This window comes from Electrophorus electricus, chromosome 12 (assembly GCF_013358815.1).
Source record: "Electrophorus electricus isolate fEleEle1 chromosome 12, fEleEle1.pri, whole genome shotgun sequence".
NCBI classification, from domain to species: Eukaryota; Metazoa; Chordata; class Actinopteri; order Gymnotiformes; family Gymnotidae; genus Electrophorus; species Electrophorus electricus.
In genome coordinates this window covers 6,649,708-6,671,820 of record NC_049546.1, presented here as the reverse complement: position 1 = coordinate 6,671,820, position 22,113 = coordinate 6,649,708, and the positions used below count along the sequence as shown (strand labels likewise).

The 22,113-nt window shown below is 38.7% G+C and overlaps 1 protein-coding gene across 1 annotated transcript; it reads right to left on the bottom strand.

Annotated features, from left to right (window-relative positions):
- Positions 1–7,470: 7,470 nt before the first annotated feature.
- LOC113573369 (matrin-3-like) lies at positions 7,471–20,955 on the bottom strand. Its single transcript, XM_027003582.2, has 21 exons — positions 20,873–20,955; positions 16,022–16,948; positions 15,494–15,555; positions 15,048–15,086; positions 14,824–14,927; positions 14,648–14,706; positions 14,339–14,452; positions 14,081–14,206; positions 13,613–13,774; positions 13,408–13,532; positions 12,787–13,297; positions 10,698–10,818; positions 10,447–10,466; positions 10,040–10,162; positions 9,422–9,550; positions 9,218–9,340; positions 8,991–9,121; positions 8,575–8,884; positions 8,206–8,371; positions 7,901–8,016; positions 7,471–7,778 (listed from the first exon to the last, which is right to left on the bottom strand). The coding sequence occupies exons 2-21, from the start codon at positions 16,802–16,804 to the stop codon at positions 7,725–7,727; spliced, it is 3,378 nt and encodes a 1,125-aa protein (XP_026859383.2). The 5' UTR covers positions 16,805–16,948; positions 20,873–20,955; the 3' UTR covers positions 7,471–7,724.
- Positions 20,956–22,113: the final 1,158 nt, after the last annotated feature.

Sequence of the window (22,113 nt, the reverse complement as noted above, 5' to 3'; positions counted from 1 at the left end):
AGAGCATGTTAGCTCAACTTCGCCTCTCGCTTCCTCTGTGCCATCAATGTCACAATGAACAACACACATTCTAGTATATCTGGATTTATGCATACACTAAAACCCACCTCAGGCCTCACGTCCAGCACCAGGTGTTGCACCACTTTCCCAAAGGGCTTAGCCAGAGCCAGGATCTCATCGAGATAACCATAGCTGCGCTTAAATCCAACCACATTGACCACTCTCAAGCCCTGTAAATGAGGTCTTGATTATTATGTCAGTTCACTCTGAAAGCGACAAGAAATTTACATATTGTCATTATAGTGGGAAAAACTGACTTCAGAAACAGATTCTGTCAATGCACAACATGGATGCTTGCCATTGCACAAATGATCAGAGCAATATTTAACATATGAACAAATGAAATAATGAACGAATGAGACATAGGATAATCACAATTCCTTTTCAACACCTCAAAATGTTCTCATCTGAAAGATCTAAAAGAAATGTGACTACTTACTCCACTTTCCCTTGATCTACCTGACAAAAATGATAAAATTGTCACTTTTTAAAGCACCAGTGTTTTAGATGTTTATATACTGCTTTGGTAATAACTGTCATAAATTGCAACTGTCAATTAATTCTCATAACTAATCAAATATTATTAGCTAATCTTGTCATTAATTTACACAAAACAGTACCTGAAGAAATTTTTTTTTGAGTCATGCCTTTTAGCCTTTCCTCCTCTGCTAGCTCTTCCAGAGTCACAAACTCATCCATGTTTTCAGGGAAATCAGATTCTCCAATTCCCTTCTTTATCACACAAACAGACTACATTACTTATGTTAGTGAGGAAGACACATCATCTTTGATTTTTCAAAGATATATAAGTAGAGCTGCACTAGTTTACAGATGTATAATTAAATTAAAAATAGGGTGACATTGGTTTATAACAAGGCTCAGCTTTAGTTTGCAAGGAATCCTTTATCTGGTCACCAAAATGCTCTGGAACATTCTCATCAATAGCCTCACCCTATTCCACACCACCCTGGCCATCCACAGATTTGAGCTCTTCTGTGAAGTCCTCCTGCTCCTGGTCCGCCTCTGGCTCAGCTGGTTTCTCTGACTGCACCTCCTGCTCCAAGTCTGCTTCCTCCGGCATCTCCATGCTCTTAGCTTCATGTGTCCTGTCCTCCGCTGGCTCAGCTGCCGAGTCCTCAGACTCCACTGAGGCCTCAGGGTCTAGAGACCTGTTCATAGCTGGCTCACCATTGCAAATCTGGCTGGCTTCCTTTGCGGCCTCCACAACATCTTCTCCTTCATCACCAGACCCTTCTGCCAGAACATCCTCAGGCTTTGGCTCTTCTGCCTTCTCTGTTGAGCTCTCTCTGTCAATGGAGCTGGTGCTTCTCTGAGAGCTGGACAAGGTTTTGGCGGTAGAGCTGCTGCTGCTGCTCTTAAGGCTCACTTCATCTCTGTCCTGTCTTCCCTGTCCTCGCTTGACAAAAAAACCCACCACTTGACTGTTTGCTCCTTTGATATTTCTGCTGGCTCTCTCAGGTCTGTCACTTTTCTATAAGAAAAAAAAAAACATTATAAACAGCATTATAATTTCATAAAGGAAGATTATTTTCTCACTATGTCATATGAAGGAATCCCCACACAAATATCTCATCATGTTCATTTTTTTAAACACAGAAAAATGTGATTGCAACCCTTGCAAGGTTTAATTCCACTGTAAGTCATAAAAATGTTATAAAAGACAGGCTGGTCTATCTCACTTTTTTCTTTTTCTATTCCTGTTTAGATTTCACTTCATGGACTTACCTCAATGACCAACGGCTCATTGGATAAATAAAACTGTACTTCTTTACCATGCAAGATAGCTGGCATCTTCTGGTAAAAGTTAACCAATGCCACAGCCTCCTCATGAGTTTGAAGCTCCAAAAGGGCCTACCAAACATAGATTACAGTGTCAAAACATCCTTATTTAACATCTTGAGGAAGCTGGTGAGTAAAGCATAACTTCTTAAAATGTTCTTAGCTTTACCTTGTTGTTTAGTACAATACGTTTACAAATGGTGCCAAATGGGTCAGCCAAAGCAAACTGGGTAGATATCACAGGTTTGCAATCATATTTCACCACCACCACCCTGCTTCTTATCTGCTATTAAAAACAACAAATTTAAAAACATGTAAGTAATTATATACTAAGCCTTCTGTTTTAATTTAGAACAAGTATAGCACAAACGACAGAAATTACTGAATAATTAGTATTAAGATGAGCAAGCCATCTAGATCATTTAAATGTTAGGATGTTGTATAAAAGCTGTTACAGGTTTGTAAGCCATTATTACCTTTGGTGGCACTGAGCATGATTGTACTTTGCTTGTCATACCTAGGCCAGAATCCGGTCCAAAAAAAGAATGAAAGAGTAGTTCTCCACTATTTTTATTGACTACCATGATAGTGGTACTTATAAACACATCATAGAAGCCCCAAATCTAAATACAGACATATTACCCCTGTTTGAAATCATCCCTTTTCTCTGTCTAAGTCTACCAGATGGAGCAGCCCCTTGCAGTCCATCTGATCTTCCTTTTGCATACAGGGAGAGAAACCCTGCCCTGAAAGATATCAAACTAAATGTTCCAGTTAAGGGAGCCTTACTCATTTGGAGCTGAAAATGTTTATACAATAGTCTCTAAATACCAGAATACATAAACAACAAACTTGTTAGCTACAGACAGCCATCTAGAAGGCATCTGGGGATCCCAATCTGGATACCTACAAAAAAGCAGAGAGCAGTTTATTTATTCCATTTTTCTCCCAATTTCAGTGATTGAGACAATTCCCACCCACTGACTGTCTAGCTGGCTCTACCTTGCCACATGACAACTACCACAAGTGGAGAGGCAACACACATGCACTTCATAGCACATCGAACCAAGAACCACATATTTTCAAGCTGCTGCCTGTGTTGTGCCATAGGGAAGCAGAATGCATTCAGAGGAAAGCACTATCTACCCTTGTCAGTAGGCACAAGCACATGTTCACAGTTGGCTACTTGTCTCCTTGTAATGCCCTCTCTCCCACCCAGAGAGCACCAATTCTACCCCCTTGGACTGCCAATCATGGATGGCTGTAGCATCATACGGGCTCAAACCAGCCAAGCCATGATACAGTGAACACTTTTCTGTTATACCACCTGGGAGTCAGCAGAGAACAATTTAGAATTGTTCTGAAAATGCCTAAATACAGACAAACAAATCAAACTGAAACACTACATTTTGCATGATGGACAAGGCTAGCACCTTGAAACGATTTTTTGGAAACAAATTCAGATCATGGCAAATACTTAATGACCCTGAAAATGGATAACTGTGCTTAGCTTTACAAATTGCTCACAAATTAAGACTACACTGACTCACTAACCATTTAAATAAAAACACTTGCACCTATGCTCAATAGTAAAGTGAATATTGAAGGAAGCATTTGTGGTATACATGCAGTTGTAAAAGTGACCCTGATTTTCAATATGTGGCATGCCAGTTTCGTGGTGAGTCCATTCCTGGCCAACAAACAATTGTAATTATTACAAATAAATAATGAAATATGTTTCCATCACCTATTATAAAAATAAACAAAAACAAGCAACATAGCTCATCAAAAAAACACATAGCTCATCTTTGACCTTTCCTGTACAGAAGAGTGATTTTATTACCTAACTCGAAATTTAACATGCAGAATAATGGTATAATAAAACATCAAGTTATTATAGTTTACAAAAAGGGTGCAGAAGGTTGTCTGAATGTGAAATGATTATGAACACTATATGTGAATCTCAACAGTGATTTACATTTCATGTCCACACATTATTCCTTACAAACAATGGATGAACACCAAGATGCACGAATGACCCAATTGAACAGGTGTTCTCTGCCATGTGGTTGACATGTTCAGGGAAAGAAAGCATAGATGTGTGCAAGAGACAAGTACTATAACTACTCACCATGGCAGAATGTACATCAAAGTCACAAAGGGAGCACACATGAGGAAACATGTGTGGCATGACTCCCAAGAAATCCTGTATTTTTCCCTGAGATGGAGTGCCCATCCTTCGCTGCATAAAGAGACCGTCAGATGTTGAAGATGACGCCATGCCAAGGCCTCGATAGTGGTCTGTGGAAAGCTCAGAATACTGCCGCTCTCTGCTGCTGCTGCCACCACCTCCGCCACCATAATCTAGCATGTCGTAGCTGCGAGTAGAGACGTCTTGCATGGAACCATAGCCAAAATCGCTCTGGGAGGCACGGCTCTGACTTTGTCCCGAGGAACGGTCCAGTCTTCCTCCCTGCATGTCTCCCCAGTCATCTCGCCCGCCTCTGTATGAAGTATCTGGGGAGTGTGATGGTAGGTCCCCGGCCAAATGCCGACTGGACTCCACCTTACGATTAAGTTGCATGATAAGATGGGGTAGTGTCTCCATACTGATGTTTTCCTCAGGAACTTGAGCCAGCACATCCAGGTCAGTGGGCGAGAGGCCGAGGCTAGCGAACAGCTTCATGGTATTGCTAAGGTGGCTGCCCACCCGGCGGGGCAGCTGGGAGTCGTGGTCTTGGCCATCCCCTCCTCCCAAGCCCCCCATTCCACCAAGCTGTTGAGAAGAGGAGCTGTAGGGATTAGAGTGAGATTCACCCATGCTAAAATTCAAAGTCTCCGCAGCAGCCAAGAGCCCACGGCCTACTGTACATAACTTACTTTGGAATTTGTACATTTGGAATTTGCATAGAAGTGATCTTGTTCAGCAACCTTTCCTAAAATTGGTTGTTAGTAAGTTAGCTAACTACCTTATTACTTATGAAGAAAAAAGTCTATTCCATCGACTCAAGCCTCTTGACACTGCATGAATTGTGTGTGTGTGTGTGTGTGTGTGTGTTTCACCAATCTTTTGCCTGAGTGTGTTATACAGTACAGAAAAAAAAAAATTTCATTAAATGCAAGTGTCAAGAAAAGAACAGCATCTGAAAGTAATTATAGTACTGGTGGACAATGCCATTTGTATGCAAACTACTAATCATGCCCTTATCAGAAGGCCAGCATGCCACTTTTAAGTCTTTAGTTGCTTGTGTTTTTAATGGTCAAATGCTATATACATTTTGCTTATACTCTCTGCACAACAGTTTATGTAGCCCAACAAGTAGACCAGTTATGTGCTACCAGGAAAACAATGGCAACCAGCATTAAAGTCAGGGAATGCCTACTAATGACCAATGGAGAGGGATTTGGCTGATATGGGTTGAGAAAAAATAGCCGCTGTGCGTATACAGCAGCCTGAGTGAACTTTTCTTGGCAGTGACAAGTGTTGAATTCTGCCAAGTAGATGACAAAGTGCCAAAATGCCTGCCAAATGCCATAAATGTAAAATGTAGTAGCTTCCAGCAATTATTTTTGTCCTACGTATGTAATATATTTATGTATATTACAATACTAATAAACCCACGTTTTTCCGTGTACCATAAGAACTATGAAAAAAGAACATTAAAAAACTTGAAGATACTAAAGGTAGCATGCATACTGCTCATTTTAAATCATGCTGCTTAGGATACTGAGGCAACTATAAGAATAGGTTGGGACCCGAACAGGTGCAATTGGTGTGTAATATGCATGTGTTTGTGTGTATTTACCATCACTTGTTAAGTTTGCATCAGGTTCCTTGTACTGTGTTAAATTCATGTTTCGAGTAACTTGAATCCAAGTGTGTTGTAATGAAATCCACTGTAGCATTAGGTTTGTCAATTAAAACATACGAATTGATGGTAAACGGAAAGGATAGGAAAACAACGAATTTTTTTTTTTAAAGAAAGAGCGATATTAATGATAATGACGTAAATGCTAGCTAACTCGCTGTTTCTTCTTTTTAAAGCCGTAGAATGAGCAAGCAATATATGAGTGTATATGATCCAAATCACAGCTTAAAGAAAGCAGAGCGAAAGGGCAGTGGGAGCTCAGTGTTTATGGTACTTCACTTGTAATCAGAAGGTCGCTGGTTCAAGCCCTCCCACTACTAAAAATCGCCACTGTTGGGCCCCAGAGCAACGCCCTTAATCCTCAAGTTATACTCAGTCATAATTGCAAGTCACTTTGGATAATAGCGTCAGATAAATGTTAATTCACTACTTTTTAAAAAAATCTTACTTCAGACTGCAAAATCCAAAGCTTGTCGGTTACTAGAAGCCTGACTCTTTTTTTTTAATCTCAGCGAAATAGTGCCACCTAGTGTACCCGTCCTTTTCTGTCTTAAAAGATTTTAAACTGTACGTGACTAACAACCTTTTGATATCAGCATGGTTGTACCTCTTGCTTCAGGCAAGTCTTGATAATAATGTGGATTAAAACCAAACCAAGCAAGAAGTCACTAAGCAGCTTCCAGTCATTAAAAAAGTAAATGTACGGTCTTGAAAAAAAGACTATGATTTCTTATATAATATTCTTTCCGAGTATTTATCAAATTTTTGGGTCCAAGCATTCGAGAGCCTAATGCAATTCTAAATTTTCATTTAAAATAATTAAATATGGATAGTACTGATTCAGAAGGTGTTTGACAGATACAGCTCTGAACAATGTCACAACCATAGAGCAATTTTTATGAACACATACTAAAGTGAAATGCACTACTCAAAATATAATTAAGGGGACATTTAATTCACACGTCAAGATCTCGAAGAGCAAAAGATTCAAGTTGAAAATCCTTACCGATTCTCTGGATTCAAAATCACACAGAAAATCACAGCAGCACAAAATGTGGCTCAGTAGTGTACATGGCACCCACATGCCTGTACGCACTGCCAGCAACGTTTGGGCATGCTCCTGATGAGACGGTGGATAGTGTTCTGGGAATCTCCTGCAAGACCTGGATCAGTGAGCTCCTGGATAGCTGATGGCTCTAAGTGGTGGCGTCAGGTGCACTGACACGCAACATCCCAGAGATTCTCAATTGGATTCATGTCCGTGGAACGAGGGCCAGTCAAAGGAATCAATGCTACTGGCATCCAGGAAGTGCCAACATACTCTGGCTGCATGAGGCCAGGCATTGTTCTGCACCAGGAGGAACCCAGGGGGCCCACTACACAAGCATAAGGTCTGACAATGGATCTGAGGATTTCATCCCAGTATCTAACAGCAGTCAAGGGTACCATTGGCTATCAGTTGGAGGCTTTTGCGACCCTTTAAGCATATGCCTCCCCAGACCCTCACTGACCCACCATCAAAGCAGTCATGCTGGATGATGTTCTAGGCAGCATAACGTTCACCACATCTGTCATGTGCTCAGTGTTAACCTTCTCTCATCTGTGAAGAGAATGGGACACCAGCGGCAGACCTGGTAATTCTGGTGTTCCCTGGTGAATGCCAATACAGGTAAAATGAGTGAAAGCAATGAAATAAAATGTAAAACAGATATTTGGTAGAGCTGTATCCATCACAACAAAGTCAATGTAAGGAATGCCTTTAATAATAGCAACATAAGTCTAAAATTCAGAAAAATAGTCAAAAAGGTACAATAACTGCAGTACGTTATAAAAGAGCTGAGACAAAACTGTAGACTGATATTTTCTGGTTTAATACACAACTAAATGGTGAATAAATTAACCTACTAATCATAAATATATTCAGTACACTGGACTAAATGACAGATGCTTATGCACATCAAATACTGTACAGCACCAGTTACAATCCTCTATAACTCAGTTCTTTCCACCATTTCTTTGTGTTTTGGCCTTCTCCTTTTCCAAGTGTTTCTAGAATAAGTAAAAAAGATGAACAGGTCATGCTTGCAGTTTGGAAAAACATTTCATTACAAACAAAATCATAAGACAAAAGTGTTACTAATCAAAACACGAGTTAAACCTTATAAAATTACCTTAAGTTTGTCAAAATGTGCCTGGCTACTGCAGTGAACCTTCTTAGCAGTATCTTCATTGCAGTAAAAAAGGAAGCAGACTCTGCAGTAATAACCCATCTTTACAAACTCCACACCTGCAATAATATGAAGATAAAACTGTAAAATGCATCATCAGAATAAAAACCTAGTCATGGAACAAAAAGTTGTGAATTAACATACTGGATACACAAAAATAATCAAACTATAATTAATGTATAATTAATATAACTTAGACCATAGACATAGACTGCCTGAAGGTACTAGACTAAAATATGTCTGCTTACCAACTGGCACATTTGGCTCATATGGCCCCAGAGTGGCCAGAGTGGTTTCAGGCTTTTTCACAGGCTGGGCAGGAATGGTGGGAGCAACATTAGTCTCCTGGCTCTTCTCAGTCAGACCAGCAGAAGGGGCAGCGGGTGTAGCAGCAGAATCATCATTTTCAGTCTTCTGCACAGAGAAGAAATAAAGTTGATCAATAATGTGAGAAAAGGGTTTTTATAGAAAAAAAAGTAAAAGCATTAAGTATTTACCAGGCCTGTGAAGTAACTTGGAGCAATAAAAAAGTAATAAAGAATTCCAACAGAAATTTTGTACTGACTGGAACTTCACTAAAATAAGCTCACAAACAGCAAATAAGCTAACAAACTGACCGGTTTGTTCTCAGTGTTGTGAACTTCTGTAGTATCTCCACTGAGTTTCTCTGTGTCCTCTTTCTTGACTTCAGGCACACTCTCACTGGATACATCTTGGGCTTCTTTGTCCTCCTGCTCCACTTCTTTTGATGCACTCTCAGCATTATCTGTGGTGGGCTTCTCCTCTTTGGCTTTCTTGATTGGAGGCTCCTCTTCCTTTTTCACATTAGTTTTGACCGGTGAGCTGATCTGGGCTTCTACCTCTTCTTCAGAGCGCTCCCTCTTCAATGTCCGTTTTTCTTCTGGCTCTGAGGATGGAGGTCTATGCCTGCCAGGTTAGAGAGAGTGAATTCGCATAAAATGTTTCAGGACTTAGAAACAAACCTGTGAAGTCATCCATTATACAAAACTAGATATAGGAATTTGACACTCACCCATGTTTGAGTTGTTTGTATTTCCTGCTGACATAGACAACAAGCCGTTTGCCTTGAAACTTTGGTGGATTCTCCTTGCAGGCCTCTGCAAATTTCTCTGCATCCTCACCCCTGTCCATCTCAATAAAACACTGGAAGCCATACACACGAAGCAAAACATTACACTCCCGTTTTACAGTGAGAGAGAGACATGGATAATAAAAGACTTGCCACAACACACCCATTACCTCATTGCGGGATCGATTCAAAAAGTAGCGTCTGATTTTGCCAAATGGCTCTGCAATTTTCAGAAGGGATGCATCTGATGTTGTAAAAGGTGGAATATGTCCAATATAGATGACTCTGCCACTCTGTAAATGTTGTAAATACATTTTTTATGGCTAGGACTAACAAGTTAAAATTTAAAGGTTCAAGAGAGTAATGTTTCTCACTTGGATTGCTGGGTAGGTCCGCGAATGGTAAATTTTCACTGTTTCTCCACACACAGATGGTATGACATTTCCACTGTAAAACTGCACCATTGTTTTGGCTTCTTGTTCACTTGAAAATTCTAGAAATGCCTTGAAACAGAACATGAATTAACATACTTTGAACATTTCATATTTCAGGAGAGGAAAGAAAGAAATTGCAATATCAGCTTATGCACTCATAGCAGTCATTACAAAATCCCTCTAAAATAGTACCAAATATATTCAGATCTTCAATGGTAAACAGTAAAGACAATACTACATGTTTTGGAGTGACCGGCTATAAATAGCCTTTGGTGAACTCTTTGGCCACAACGAGTCTGATGACATTGGCATTTATTGCGAAATGTTTCTGAACACATAATGACAACAAATAAGATAAAATATTATGTGTGGCCCTTGATCTAATATTAATGAAAATATTAATCTCTAAATGTGAATTTTTATTAAATTAATAATTTGATAAATCTATAAGAAACAGTGCAACGATTTTCTTACACAAGGATTTTACTGGGTAATATTTACATTATGAAGCAGCAGTACGAACACATACATTATTATTGCGCATACACTAAAACCCACCTCAGGCCTGACATCCAGCACCAGGTGTCGCACCACTTTCCCAAAGGGCTTAGCCAGAGCCAGGATCTCATCGAGATGTCCAAAGCTGTGCTTAAATCCAGATATGTTGACCACTCTCATGCCCTGTAAATGAGGTCTTGATTATTATTCCAGTTCGCTCTGAAAGCGACAAGAAATTTACATATTGTCATTATTCTGGAAAACAAATGCACTTCAGAAACAGATTCTATTAATTCACAACATGGTTGCTTACAGCTGTACAAATGATCAGAGAGCAACATTTAGCATAAATAAATTAATAAATAATAATAATCATCATCATCATCAAAATTCCAACATCTCAAAATGTGCAAACAATTCACTTGAAGCAAGCGTTTGAAAAATCTATGAGAAATGTGACTACTTACTCCACTTTCCCTTGATCTACCTGACAAAAAAAAGACAAAATTGTCAATTTGAAAGATTTTTAAAGCATCAGTGTTTTAGATGTTTACATACTGCTTCGGTAATATGGCTCATAATTTGCAAGTGTCAGTCTCAATCTATAGCAATGAATTGTCAACTAATCAAAAGAGGATAATTGGTTGTCAGTAATCTAGAATTATCTATCTTATTATTAAATTACACAAGGCAAAACAACCTTTTTTGGTTGCAGTACCTGAAGAAGTTTTAGCTCTAGATTTTGAGTCATGCCTTTCAGCCTCTTCCTCCTCTGCTAGCTCATCCAGAGTCACAAACTCATCCATGTTTTCAGGGAAATCGGATTCTCCAGGTCCCTCCTATAATCACACAGACAGGCGACATTACTTATGTTACTCAAGTGGGAAGAATCAGTGAAACCACAACATCATTGATTTTTCATATTTCAGGCCTATATACATCCAGGTATTCATCTTTATTACCACAATTTGCTCAGGTAGACATTATCTATAATAGTGGTGTACATTTATTTTAGAGGGGACATAATATGCTTTTCCAGTTTCTTTCTTTTCCTTTGGTGTAATATTGCTGCATGTAAATGGTCTGTAAAGTTACAAAACCTGAAGCACACGCTAGAGGGAGTAACTCTCACAAAGAAACTACTTTTCTCAGCTGCCTGAAGTGCCCCATTTCAGCCATTTACATTGTTACAAGATAACACAATCTTGTAATACTTTCCATATTACCTGGCTACTGGTGAGCTTGGCATACTCTCACAAGTACAGGACATCTGATAAGATTTGTCAAAAAGAGTGTTCTGTGTTGTGAAGGGAAATCTCCTTTGTATGGTCTGCCAAAGCCAGAACCACAAAGAAGTAAGTGGCTGAAATAAATTTTTCCCTGTTCACTCCACTGTTCCAGTTATTTTACTGTGTGAACAGCACAGAGGACTGATTCAAAACCATGTGCAGTTCGATGCTGGATTTTCACATCTCTTACTCCTGAAGGATGGGACAGTTCCAACTTTGTGTGGCCTAACACAAGAAATATGTGTTATTATTTGTGGATTTTGGATGTTTAAAGCAAACAACGTAGCTTCTAAATTGTTCAAGGGGGTTGGTAGCTATAGCTATACCATAGACCCAGTGCTCGCCTGTAGGCTTCTCAGCTAACAAAGCTAACTTGACAACTATTTTAATGTAACACATACTTGTACTTTACAAAATTAAAAGAAGATCCTGACCAAGAGGGTAGAACAATTTAAATTGTCCATTTTTAGCTGTTTAGCTCCATTCACCCCCATTCATTTTGGGCCCTCTGGCAGTTGGCGCCGCAAAAACTGGCTCTACTTGCGACTGATTATTGCCTTATGTCAGATCACTGTCACACATCATCACCTGTGTGTATTTACACTGGAGCACACTAAACAGGCCTGCACAAGATAAAGTAACTCAGAAGGAAACTGCTGCTTTCCGAAGATGTAGGTTTCTTATAACAAGCGTACTGAGTTCTAAGTGACTACCACCTCTCTTGAACTCCTTCCTTCCATAAAATTGCATACAGTAATATCAAAGTAATGACAAATGTTCCACCTCTACTCTAGATTAGTTTTCACAACAAAAATACTTTCTGTGTATCAAAATACACTCACCGGCCACTTTATTAGGTAAACCTGCTCAACTGCTCGATAACGCAAATGTCTAATCAGCTAACCACAGGGCAGCAACTCAATGTCCGGTCTTACATATGTAGACATGGTCAAGATGGCCTGCTGAAGTTCAAACCAAACATTTAAATGGGGAAGAAAGATTATTTAAGTGACTTTGAACATGGCAGGGTTGTTAGTGCTAGATAAGCTGATCTGAGTATTTCAGAAAATGCTGATCTATTGGTATTTTCCAGCACAATCATCTCAACCATCCACTTGTTATAGTATCCAGAAGAGCATCTCTGAACATAGATGGGCTACAGAAGCAGAAGAACACACGAGGTGTCACTACTGTCAGCTAAGACCAGACAACTGAGGCTACAGTTTACACAAGCTCATCAAACTGGACAAAATAAGATTGCTGGTCTGATAAGTCTTGATTTCTGCGGTGACATTCAGATGGTAGGGTCAGAATTTGGTGTAAACTACATGGAAGCATGGCATAAACCATCCTGCCTTGTATCAATGGTTCATACTGGTGGTGGTGGTGGTGGTGGTGTAATGGTTTGGGGGATATTTTTTGGCAGAATTTGGGCCCCATAATGCCAATTGAGCATCATTTAATCCCATAGAGCACCTTTGGGATGTGGTGGAACAGGAGATTTGCATAATCCCCTACCTGCTCAAAAGAATCTTCTGGAATGTAGTCATCATCAGCCACACCCTGGACAACTGTGGATTTGAGCTCCTCTGTGAAGTCTTCTCGGTCCTGCTCCACCTCTGGCTCCGCTGGTTTCTCTGACTGCACCACCTGCTCCAAGTCTGCTTCCTCCGGGATCTTCATGCTCTTAGCTTCAGGTGTCCTGCCCTCAGATGTCTTAACTGCAGAGTCTTCAGACACCTCTAAGGCCTCATGGTATAGAGACTTGTTCATGGTTGACTCACCATTGCAAATCTGGCTGGCTTCCTTTGCGGTCTCCACAACATCCTCTCCTTCATCACCAGACCCTTCTGCCAGAACATCCTCAGGCTTTGGCTCTTCTGCCTTCTCTGTTGAGCTCTCTCTGTCAATGGAGCTGGTGTTTCTCTGAGAGCTGGACAAGGTTTTGGCGGTAGAGCTGCTGCTGCTGCTCTTAAGGCTCACTTCATCTCTGTCCTGTCTTCCCTGTCCTCCCTTGCCATATGGAACCCTAATTCACAGTGCACAGATCTTTTTTCTTCTCTTGATTCTTCCCAGACAAATCAGAAGAATTTCCAAAAGATTATAAACACTGTTGCTTTATGCAAATTAATTACTCACATTAAGGTCTTGTACTTGGTGCAGATGTTTAGACGGATGGGCCTACGGCATACAGTTAATGGATGGAGAGTGTAGTACTTCACCAACATCTCTGCATCCTCTGGATTGCTCATTTGCACAAATGCCTGTGATAGATACGATAAGTAAACACCAATAGAAAGAGAAATTATTTCTAATATGCATAATTTAATTATAGGTGTTTGACCTGATCATTCCAGAAAATATGTTTTTCAACAGTGCCAAATTGACTGGATATTTTAAGTAACTCCATCTTTTTGTCATTCTGTCTTGGCAAATTGGAAAAGAACACCACTTGGCTGTTTGCTCCCTTGACATTTTTCCGGCTTCTCTCAGGTCTCTCACTTTTCTATAAGAAAACAAATTATATACAGCATTTTGTTTTACAGAGAAATTTGATTCATACTTGTGCAAGACATGGATTCATTTTATTGTAGACCATAAAAATGATGACAGAGTGGTATAACTAAAAAGAATAGGCTAGTCTAACTGCTAGTCTCCACACACAGATAGGTTAGTGGCTAGTCTAACTGCTTAAATCTTCCTAAATACATAAACTTGTGTGTTCTCATAATAAATAGGCTGAAATGAGAAACACTGAACAAATGAAGTTTTGTTTTTCTATTTCAGTTTGGATTTCTCTTCATGATCTTACCTCAATGACCAACAGCTCCTTGGATAAATAAATTTGCACTTTTTTACCATGCAAAATAGCTGGTGTCTTCTGGTAAAAGTTAGCCATTGCCAGAGCCTCCTCGTGAGTCTGAAGCTCCAAAAAGGCCTGCCAGACACAGATTACAGTGTTAAAACATGAACTATATAATATCTTGAGGAAGCTGATGAGTAAAACATAACTTCTTAAAATTAGTTTAAATTTCTTCATGTGAATTGGTTAAAATGTGCTGTGATTTACCTTGTTGTTGAGTACAATGTGTTCACAAATGGTGCCAAATGGGTCAGCCAAACCAAACAGGGTAGATAACACTGGTTTTCGGTCATATTTCATCATTACCACCCTGCTTCTTATCTGACATTAAAAGCAACAAAATGTAAGTAATTATACACTAAGCCTTCTGTTTTAAGACCATTTAAACAACGTTTAGCACCAAAGAAAGAAATTATTGGATAATTAGTATTAAGGTAGGCAAACCATCTAGTTTATTTAAATGTTATTTATTATTTTGTAGAAATGCTCTATTATAGGTTTGTAAGGCATTATTACCTTTGGTGGCACTGAGCATGACTGCATTTTGCTTGCTATACCTATGCCAAAATACGATCCTTTAAAAACAAAAAAAAAATAAAGAAAGAGTACTTCTCAGCTATTTTTATTAACTACAATAGTGGTAGCTTATAAACCTATCACAGAAGCCCCAAATTTAAATACAGACATATTACCCCAGACTGAAGTCATCCCTGTTCTCTGTCTAAGACCACCAGATGGAGCAGCCCCCTGCAATCCATCTGATCGGCCTTTTGTGTCCAGGGAGAGAAACCCCAACCTAAGAGAGACAAAACTAAATGTTCAGTTATGGGAATCTTACTAATTTGGAGCCTAAAATGTTTATACAATAAACACTAAATACCAGAATACATAAACAACAAACTTGTCAGCTACATACAGCTGTCTAGAAGGCATCTGGGGATCCCAATCTGGATACCTGAACAAGCAGAGAGCAGTTTTTTAAATCCCATTTTTCTGTCAACTTCAGTGATTGAGACAATTCCCACCCAATGACTGTCTAGCTGGCTCTTCCCTGCCAACGGTGGAGGACACACTTCCTCTAAGAGACATCAAGCCAAGAACCACATATTTTCAAGCTGTTACTGAATGCATTCAGAGGAAAGAACTATCCACCCTTCTCAGGAAATTCAAGCATACATCCACAGTTGGCTACTTGCAAAGGACAGGGAAGATTGTAGTTCCCTCTCTCCCACCCAGAGAGCAGCACCAATTAGCTTTAAAAATTGCTCACAAATTATGACTGTAAACAGACACACTGCAATTTATGTAGAAACACTTGCACCTACGCTCAATAGCTGAAGGAAACATTTATGCAATACATACAGTTGTAAAAGGACCCTCCGATTTTCAATATGTCGTATCCCAGTTTTGTGGTGAGTCCATTCCTGGCCAACAAACCATTTGAATTATTAAAAATAAATAATGAAATATGTTTCCATCATCTAGTATAAAAATAAACAAAAACAAGCAACATAGCTCATCAAAAAACACATAGCTCATCTCTGACCTAACCACAATAGGCCTCCAATACAGAAGAATGATATTACTACCTAAGTCAAGAAATTTAACATGTAACAATCATACAATGAAAGATCAAGTTATTATAGATTACACAAAGGGTGCAGAAGGTTGTCTGAATGTTCAATGGTTCTGAACGCTGTATGTGAATCTCAACAGTGATTTACATTTCATGCCCACTCATTATTCCTTACAAACAATGGATGAACACCAAGAGGCACGAATGACCCAATTGAACACAGTTGTTGACATAGGTTTTTCTGCCATGTGGTTGACATGTTCAGGGAAAGAAAGCACAGATGTGTGCAAGAGACAAGTATTATAACTACTCACCATGGCAGAATGTACATCAAAGTCACAAAGGGAGCACACATGAGGAAACATGTGTGGCATGACTCCCAAGAAATCCTGTATTTTTCCCTGAGATGGAGTGCCCATCCTTCGCTGCATAAAGAGACCGTCAGATGTTGAAGATGACGCCATGCCAAGGCCTCGATAGTGGTCTGTGGAAAGCTCAGAATACTGCCGCTCTCTGCTGCTGCTGCCACCACCTCCGCCACCATAATCTAGCATGTCGTAGCTGCGAGTAGAGACGTCTTGCATGGAACCATAGCCAAAATCGCTCTGGGAGGCACGGCTCTGACTTTGTCCCGAGGAACGGTCCAGTCTTCCTCCCTGCATGTCTCCCCAGTCATCTCGCCCGCCTCTGTATGAAGTATCTGGGGAGTGTGATGGTAGGTCCCCGGCCAAATGCCGACTGGACTCCACCTTACGATTCTTAAGTTGCATGATAAGATGGGGTAGTGTCTGCAAGGTGATATTTTCCTCAGGAACCTGAGCCAGCACATCCAGGTCAGTGGGCGAGAGGCCGAGGCTAGCGAACAGCTTCATGGTATTGCTAAGGTGGCTGCCCACCCGGCGGGGCAGCTGGGAGTCGTGGTCTTGGCCATCCCCTCCTCCCAAGCCCCCCATTCCACCAAGCTGTTGAGAAGAGGAGCTGTAGGGATCAGAGTGAGATTCACCCATGCTAAAATTCAAAGTCTCCGCAGCAGCCAAGAGCCCACGGCCTACAGCAAAGCCTTTTTGAGCACTGTCTGGTGTCAGCTTCTGGGACATGGCTCAAAAATAGTATGAATCCAGACAGACGATAAAAAGAAAAGAATTAAGTAGTTGTTCACGTTGTCCAAAGAAGGACAGTCCAAATGTCAAAGATAAGTTCAACATTGAGAAAGGATGGCTCCTCTTCTAAATGAAACCGGTCTGTGGAAAGACAATGGAGCAATGATTCTAGCATACCACCAACTGGAAAGACACAGGAAAGACAATGAAAAGAAATGACATATGATGAAAACCTGACAAAAAAAATGATCAACTGTAACAACTATTAACTTCAATAACTGCAGGAAAGACAACATGGATTATTTAACAAAAATGTGCAATAGAGCTTTAAAGAGAAAATGTTAAGAATTAGAACTATGCATGTCCTTACATTGGTCAGAAAAGACTAAAAACATTGCATATCAGTGTAAAGTGAGAAGACAATGGAGATATAATGCACATAATCATATTTAAAAAATAAATTAGAAGGTGTAAAACTAGAGGAGAGACAATCAAAAATGGGTATTTCCATTGGGCAGACATGTCAGAAGAAGACAGAACAGCATGTGTTTTGAATCCAGGAGATATGCCCTTTTATTTGAATAAGAGCACATTCCCATAAAAGAACCACTCTTAAATGAAAAAGGATTCGTAAAAAGTAGAGAGCATGTGAAGAAGTGTGTGGCTTTACTTAAACAGGTCAAAACTGAACAAGTTATGTTCTCTTCATCCAAAGAAAACTAACCAGCTAGTGCACTCTTTAAACTAATAACATAATTACAACAGAATGTGCAGCTGTAATTATTGAGAAAAAAAAGTCAGAAAATAGTGTGCACACTTCTGGACATACAATAGTTAAATTAGCCCTTGCAATAAAGAAACCATATATATCCATATACTATTCTTCCACATTCTACAGAATAAAAACAATAATATAAAGCATTATTGGAAGTTTTATTTTTAAATGCCCTCATGAATGAAGTAAATTCTAAATAAAGCATAGTTAGCATTTTAATGTAATTTTAATGTAAAACTTGTACAAAATCAAAAAATAAAATAACTGATTACACAAAAAGGGCAAGTAGCTTATTTTTTCATTGCAAGGGCTCAAATAAGGCCCAAATGGAAATGGAATACAATGTCAAAATATGAATAAATATGAATAACAAAATCACTGAAGTAGGATACCCAGCCTTACTGCAGCCAAACGACAGAGGAGACACTGCTTTTGGATACTGATTTTGTGGCTTCTTAAAGGAAAATTTCCCCAGCCAAAGCACAAAATGTGGGCTGTTGCAAAGTGTACACTGCTTTCACCGCCTTTTAATTGTAGAGAATTCCCTTCATGTGTATTTAGATCAGGCACCATTAGAGGGAGCCTTCAGGCAGGATATGGCAGCTGCGGGTGCTCCTGAGCAAGGCTAGGAAGCCAAACGCTCCTACAGTTAAGCTCATGGTGTATAGTTTGTGTTCGTGAAGACATACATCGTTAATCTAAGTACATGGTCGGATATAACGCAGTAATTGGCTAGTTAAGTATAAAACAGCGGCGCTGCAGCTAAATCCATCACACCCAAATGTTACAAATATTGTATGTGTTTAAGGCGATGAAGGTGAAATGCACTGCTATTAGTTTATCGTGTGATTTATGGTTATTATTGCATATACTTAACTAAGTAGGCTAATAACATATTTCGTTGTGTTTAGTCCACCTTGTTTCTCATTTCAGAAGACCATGTTTATTGTCACTCTAAACCTATGGTCTGCTGAATACTGAATAGTTATTTACTAAAATTAAGGATGAAATTAGCGATGTCTGGATTTTGAAAGTTACAAAAGTCTTAAACTGCATATTAGACTTTTTAATAATCAAATTAGCCACACACCAGTGTTATATTTTCTCAATTGTACAAAGTATGTAACGGATTTTAAAGTTGTTCATTTATGGAAGCCATTTTTCTTCACGGTATCCATTTCAGTGAAAACTATCAGTAGTTAAGGAAAGTTTGGCTGAAGGGTTCTTAAACCAAATGCTTACATAAGAATCACGACATGTCTAAACTATCACATTCAGTGACATGAAAATGGTAACCTAGCTACCTAGGCTAATTTTACCTTTTGGTGACATGGGGTAATATGCTTTTCTTTTTTATAAATAGACTATTACCAGTTCCTGGTGTGAAAGTTAGTACATTTCAATCTAAAATTTTAATGACATGCATGTGTCAAGAAGAGAACATGATCCTAAATGAATTACTGGCCAACGATGCAAATTTGGTGTACAAAGACTCACAGACAAAATTTCATAGCTATGGGACATCAACAAAAAAAACAAAAACAATAACAACCCTGAATCAAGATCATTTCCACTGAAATGAATGTAGTTTGACATTTGCTGTCAAAAAGCTAATGTGACTGGCTTTTACAGTGAGTGGTGTAGCAGCCACAGGTGAAGTGAAAGTGGGCAATGGGACATTATTCCCTCTATAAAACATGAACTGTCTTTTAAAATTATTTACAAAATATTAATTATTACACAAGATGGTGGAGAAAGTCCCATAGTGAACTTTCTTGTATCAATTTATCTCTCTAAATCGATATAAAAAGAGCACCTTGAAAATTATAGTTCGTAACCAGGTCTTGAAAGTGAAATTCAGAGTATTAACAACCTGTACTGAGTATACTTTTTTTTTAACAGACTACTAATTGTAAGCAAACTACTAATCTTTTATATCAAAAAGCTAGCACATGTTGCTTTTATTTGTTGTGTTTATTTTATGGACAAATGATTACACATTTTGCTTATACACAGTTACAGTTTATGCAACCCAACAAGTAGTTCTGCTAGGTGCTACCAGGTAAACAATGACAACTAGCATTTAAATCAGGGAATACCTACTAACGACCATTTCATTATTACATATGATTGAATATATTTATTTGTACTAAGATACTAATTAATATTTTAAACTGTAGTATTTGGGTGAATTCCCCTTTAACTTTGCTGACTGATGTCACACATCCCCCACAACACGTTTTTAGTTACCATTATTGAAGAATGAAAATGAAAAAATAAAAATGGGACATTAAACTATTAGCTACTAAAACTGGCAGGCATACTGTTCATTTTAAAATCACTTTCTTACTGATATAACCATAAGCATAGGTTGTGTATGAAAACCGGTGCATTTGGTGTGAAATGCATGTATATATGTGGGTGTGTTAAGTTTGCGTCAGGTGGTGGTGTTTTTTTTGTTTGTTTGTTTTTTTTGGAGTGACTCGAGCCCAAGTAAAGCCAAGTGTTTTGTAATGAAATCCACTGTAGCGTTAGGTTTGTCAATCAGAACATACGAACTGAGCATTACTGAGCAAAAGGCATAAGCATTACTTTTAAAGAAAAGGATTAAAGAAAAACACGACGAGCAACAAAGTAGCTAACGATACTGACTTGGCACTAGCTAAATAGATATGTGGTTTTTTTAAGCCCTAGGATGTGCAAAGTTAAGAAATGAGGGATGGTACAGTGTGAGCCAAGGGAAAGCATAAGATAAAAACAAGAAGGAGAGATTAAACCATCCCTGCTGTGTTCAATTAGATTAACCTTGAATAATTACACAGAACTTTGTACATATCACCACAGATATATAAAACAAGGACAGACAGTCGAATGTCGACAGTCAAAGCCCAACTTGTAATCTAAAGGATATCTATGAATTGAATCCTGATCAACAAGGAAATACCGACTAGGTTAGCAAGATGCATAGCTAGAGATAGGTGAGCTAGCTAGCCAATATCAGAACTATTACTGAACTTGCAAACCGCGACAGGATGTTTAGTAATGACTAAGAGCAAGATGTAACGAGGTAGCTGGACAGCCATCACAGATACAAAGATACAAACTGCAAAGGTTTCCGATTTGTCAGCAAGCTACAAAAATGTCCAATTCGATAGCTTCGTGTGCTGGTAAATTTAGCAAGCAAGCAAGCTACTTCATTTACAGTTTCACGCAAAATTAATAACGCAGAGGAACGTAATCATTCTTGTATGAATTAGGTTAAAACTATTAACTTTAACTAACCTACTTACATTTTTGGTTTTATTTTTCTTTCAGACTCAAAAATAGGCTCCCATCTAAGGTAGGGGTAGTTTGGTGTACGGCTAGATGATGACGGCCGACAAAGACCATGCGCAGTTTGAACACTGCTCAATCTGCAAAGAATAGACTGTACAGTCTATGGGATAGAAGCGCAGTGTAAAAGGTTGTATGCCCTCGACCGTAAACAAATAATAAAATATTTTATTTTCATCAAAGACTTTAAACTTAATATTCGTTAGTCTATTTACCAGCTTTTAGAATTAAATAAGCATTTTCAGTGCTGTGTATGTCATGCTTTATTCAAATACAGTCAATATTCAAATACTTGGTTAACCTGCCGGGTATTTGTGCCTTTTATATTGTTTCAGTACCCCAATAACTGGATAACTTGCCTATTATTTCTTGTCTTTAGAGTCTGCAGTGGTTCTATTTATTCAGTATTCAAATACCCAGACAGCTTGCCTGGTATTTAATTACTCTGTAGTCTGCATTGCCTTATCTATACAATATCCAAATACCTGATATGTTGACAGCAGGGCAGATATGTTTAAGTATTAAAACTGAAAGCCATGACAACCCTTCAGCTTCCTTGCAGAACTGCAAATAGCAATGTTGGACTGTCAGTACTATGTATACACTTGCTGAGATTTATATTTACTTCATATTTTATATCATGTACTTGTTTTGCATATCTTGTATGTCTTCTATCACAATGTTCTTTCATGTTATAAAACTGACTAGGATCAGAATAATTTTGTACAACTGTGTGTATGTGACATTTGAATGAACACACATTCCACAATGCAAAGGTCTGTTTACAGGCTGTAGATCCTGTTTGTTCCTTTTATATGATGAATTATTAATTCAAGTTCAAGTTCAAGTTCAAGTTCGGTTTATTCGTCACATACATAGTCATACACAGTATAACACGCAGTGAAATGGTGGAGAGTGCTCTGTCCAAACTGAGGAAGAGAACAGGGGTGCATAGAGAAAAAAATATATATGCAGATAAATATATATATTCTATGTATGTACAAAAATATATTAACAATGTATGTACAATATATGTATATTATGATTATATACACAATGTACAATGTATATGGTTGGGTATATATGTACACAATCTACAGAATGTACAGATCCATTTTATATAGTAACATATCTACAGTTGTCTAATTTCCCAGTCTATTTGTAAATGTGGATATTATCAGTGATGTTTGCTAAAAAC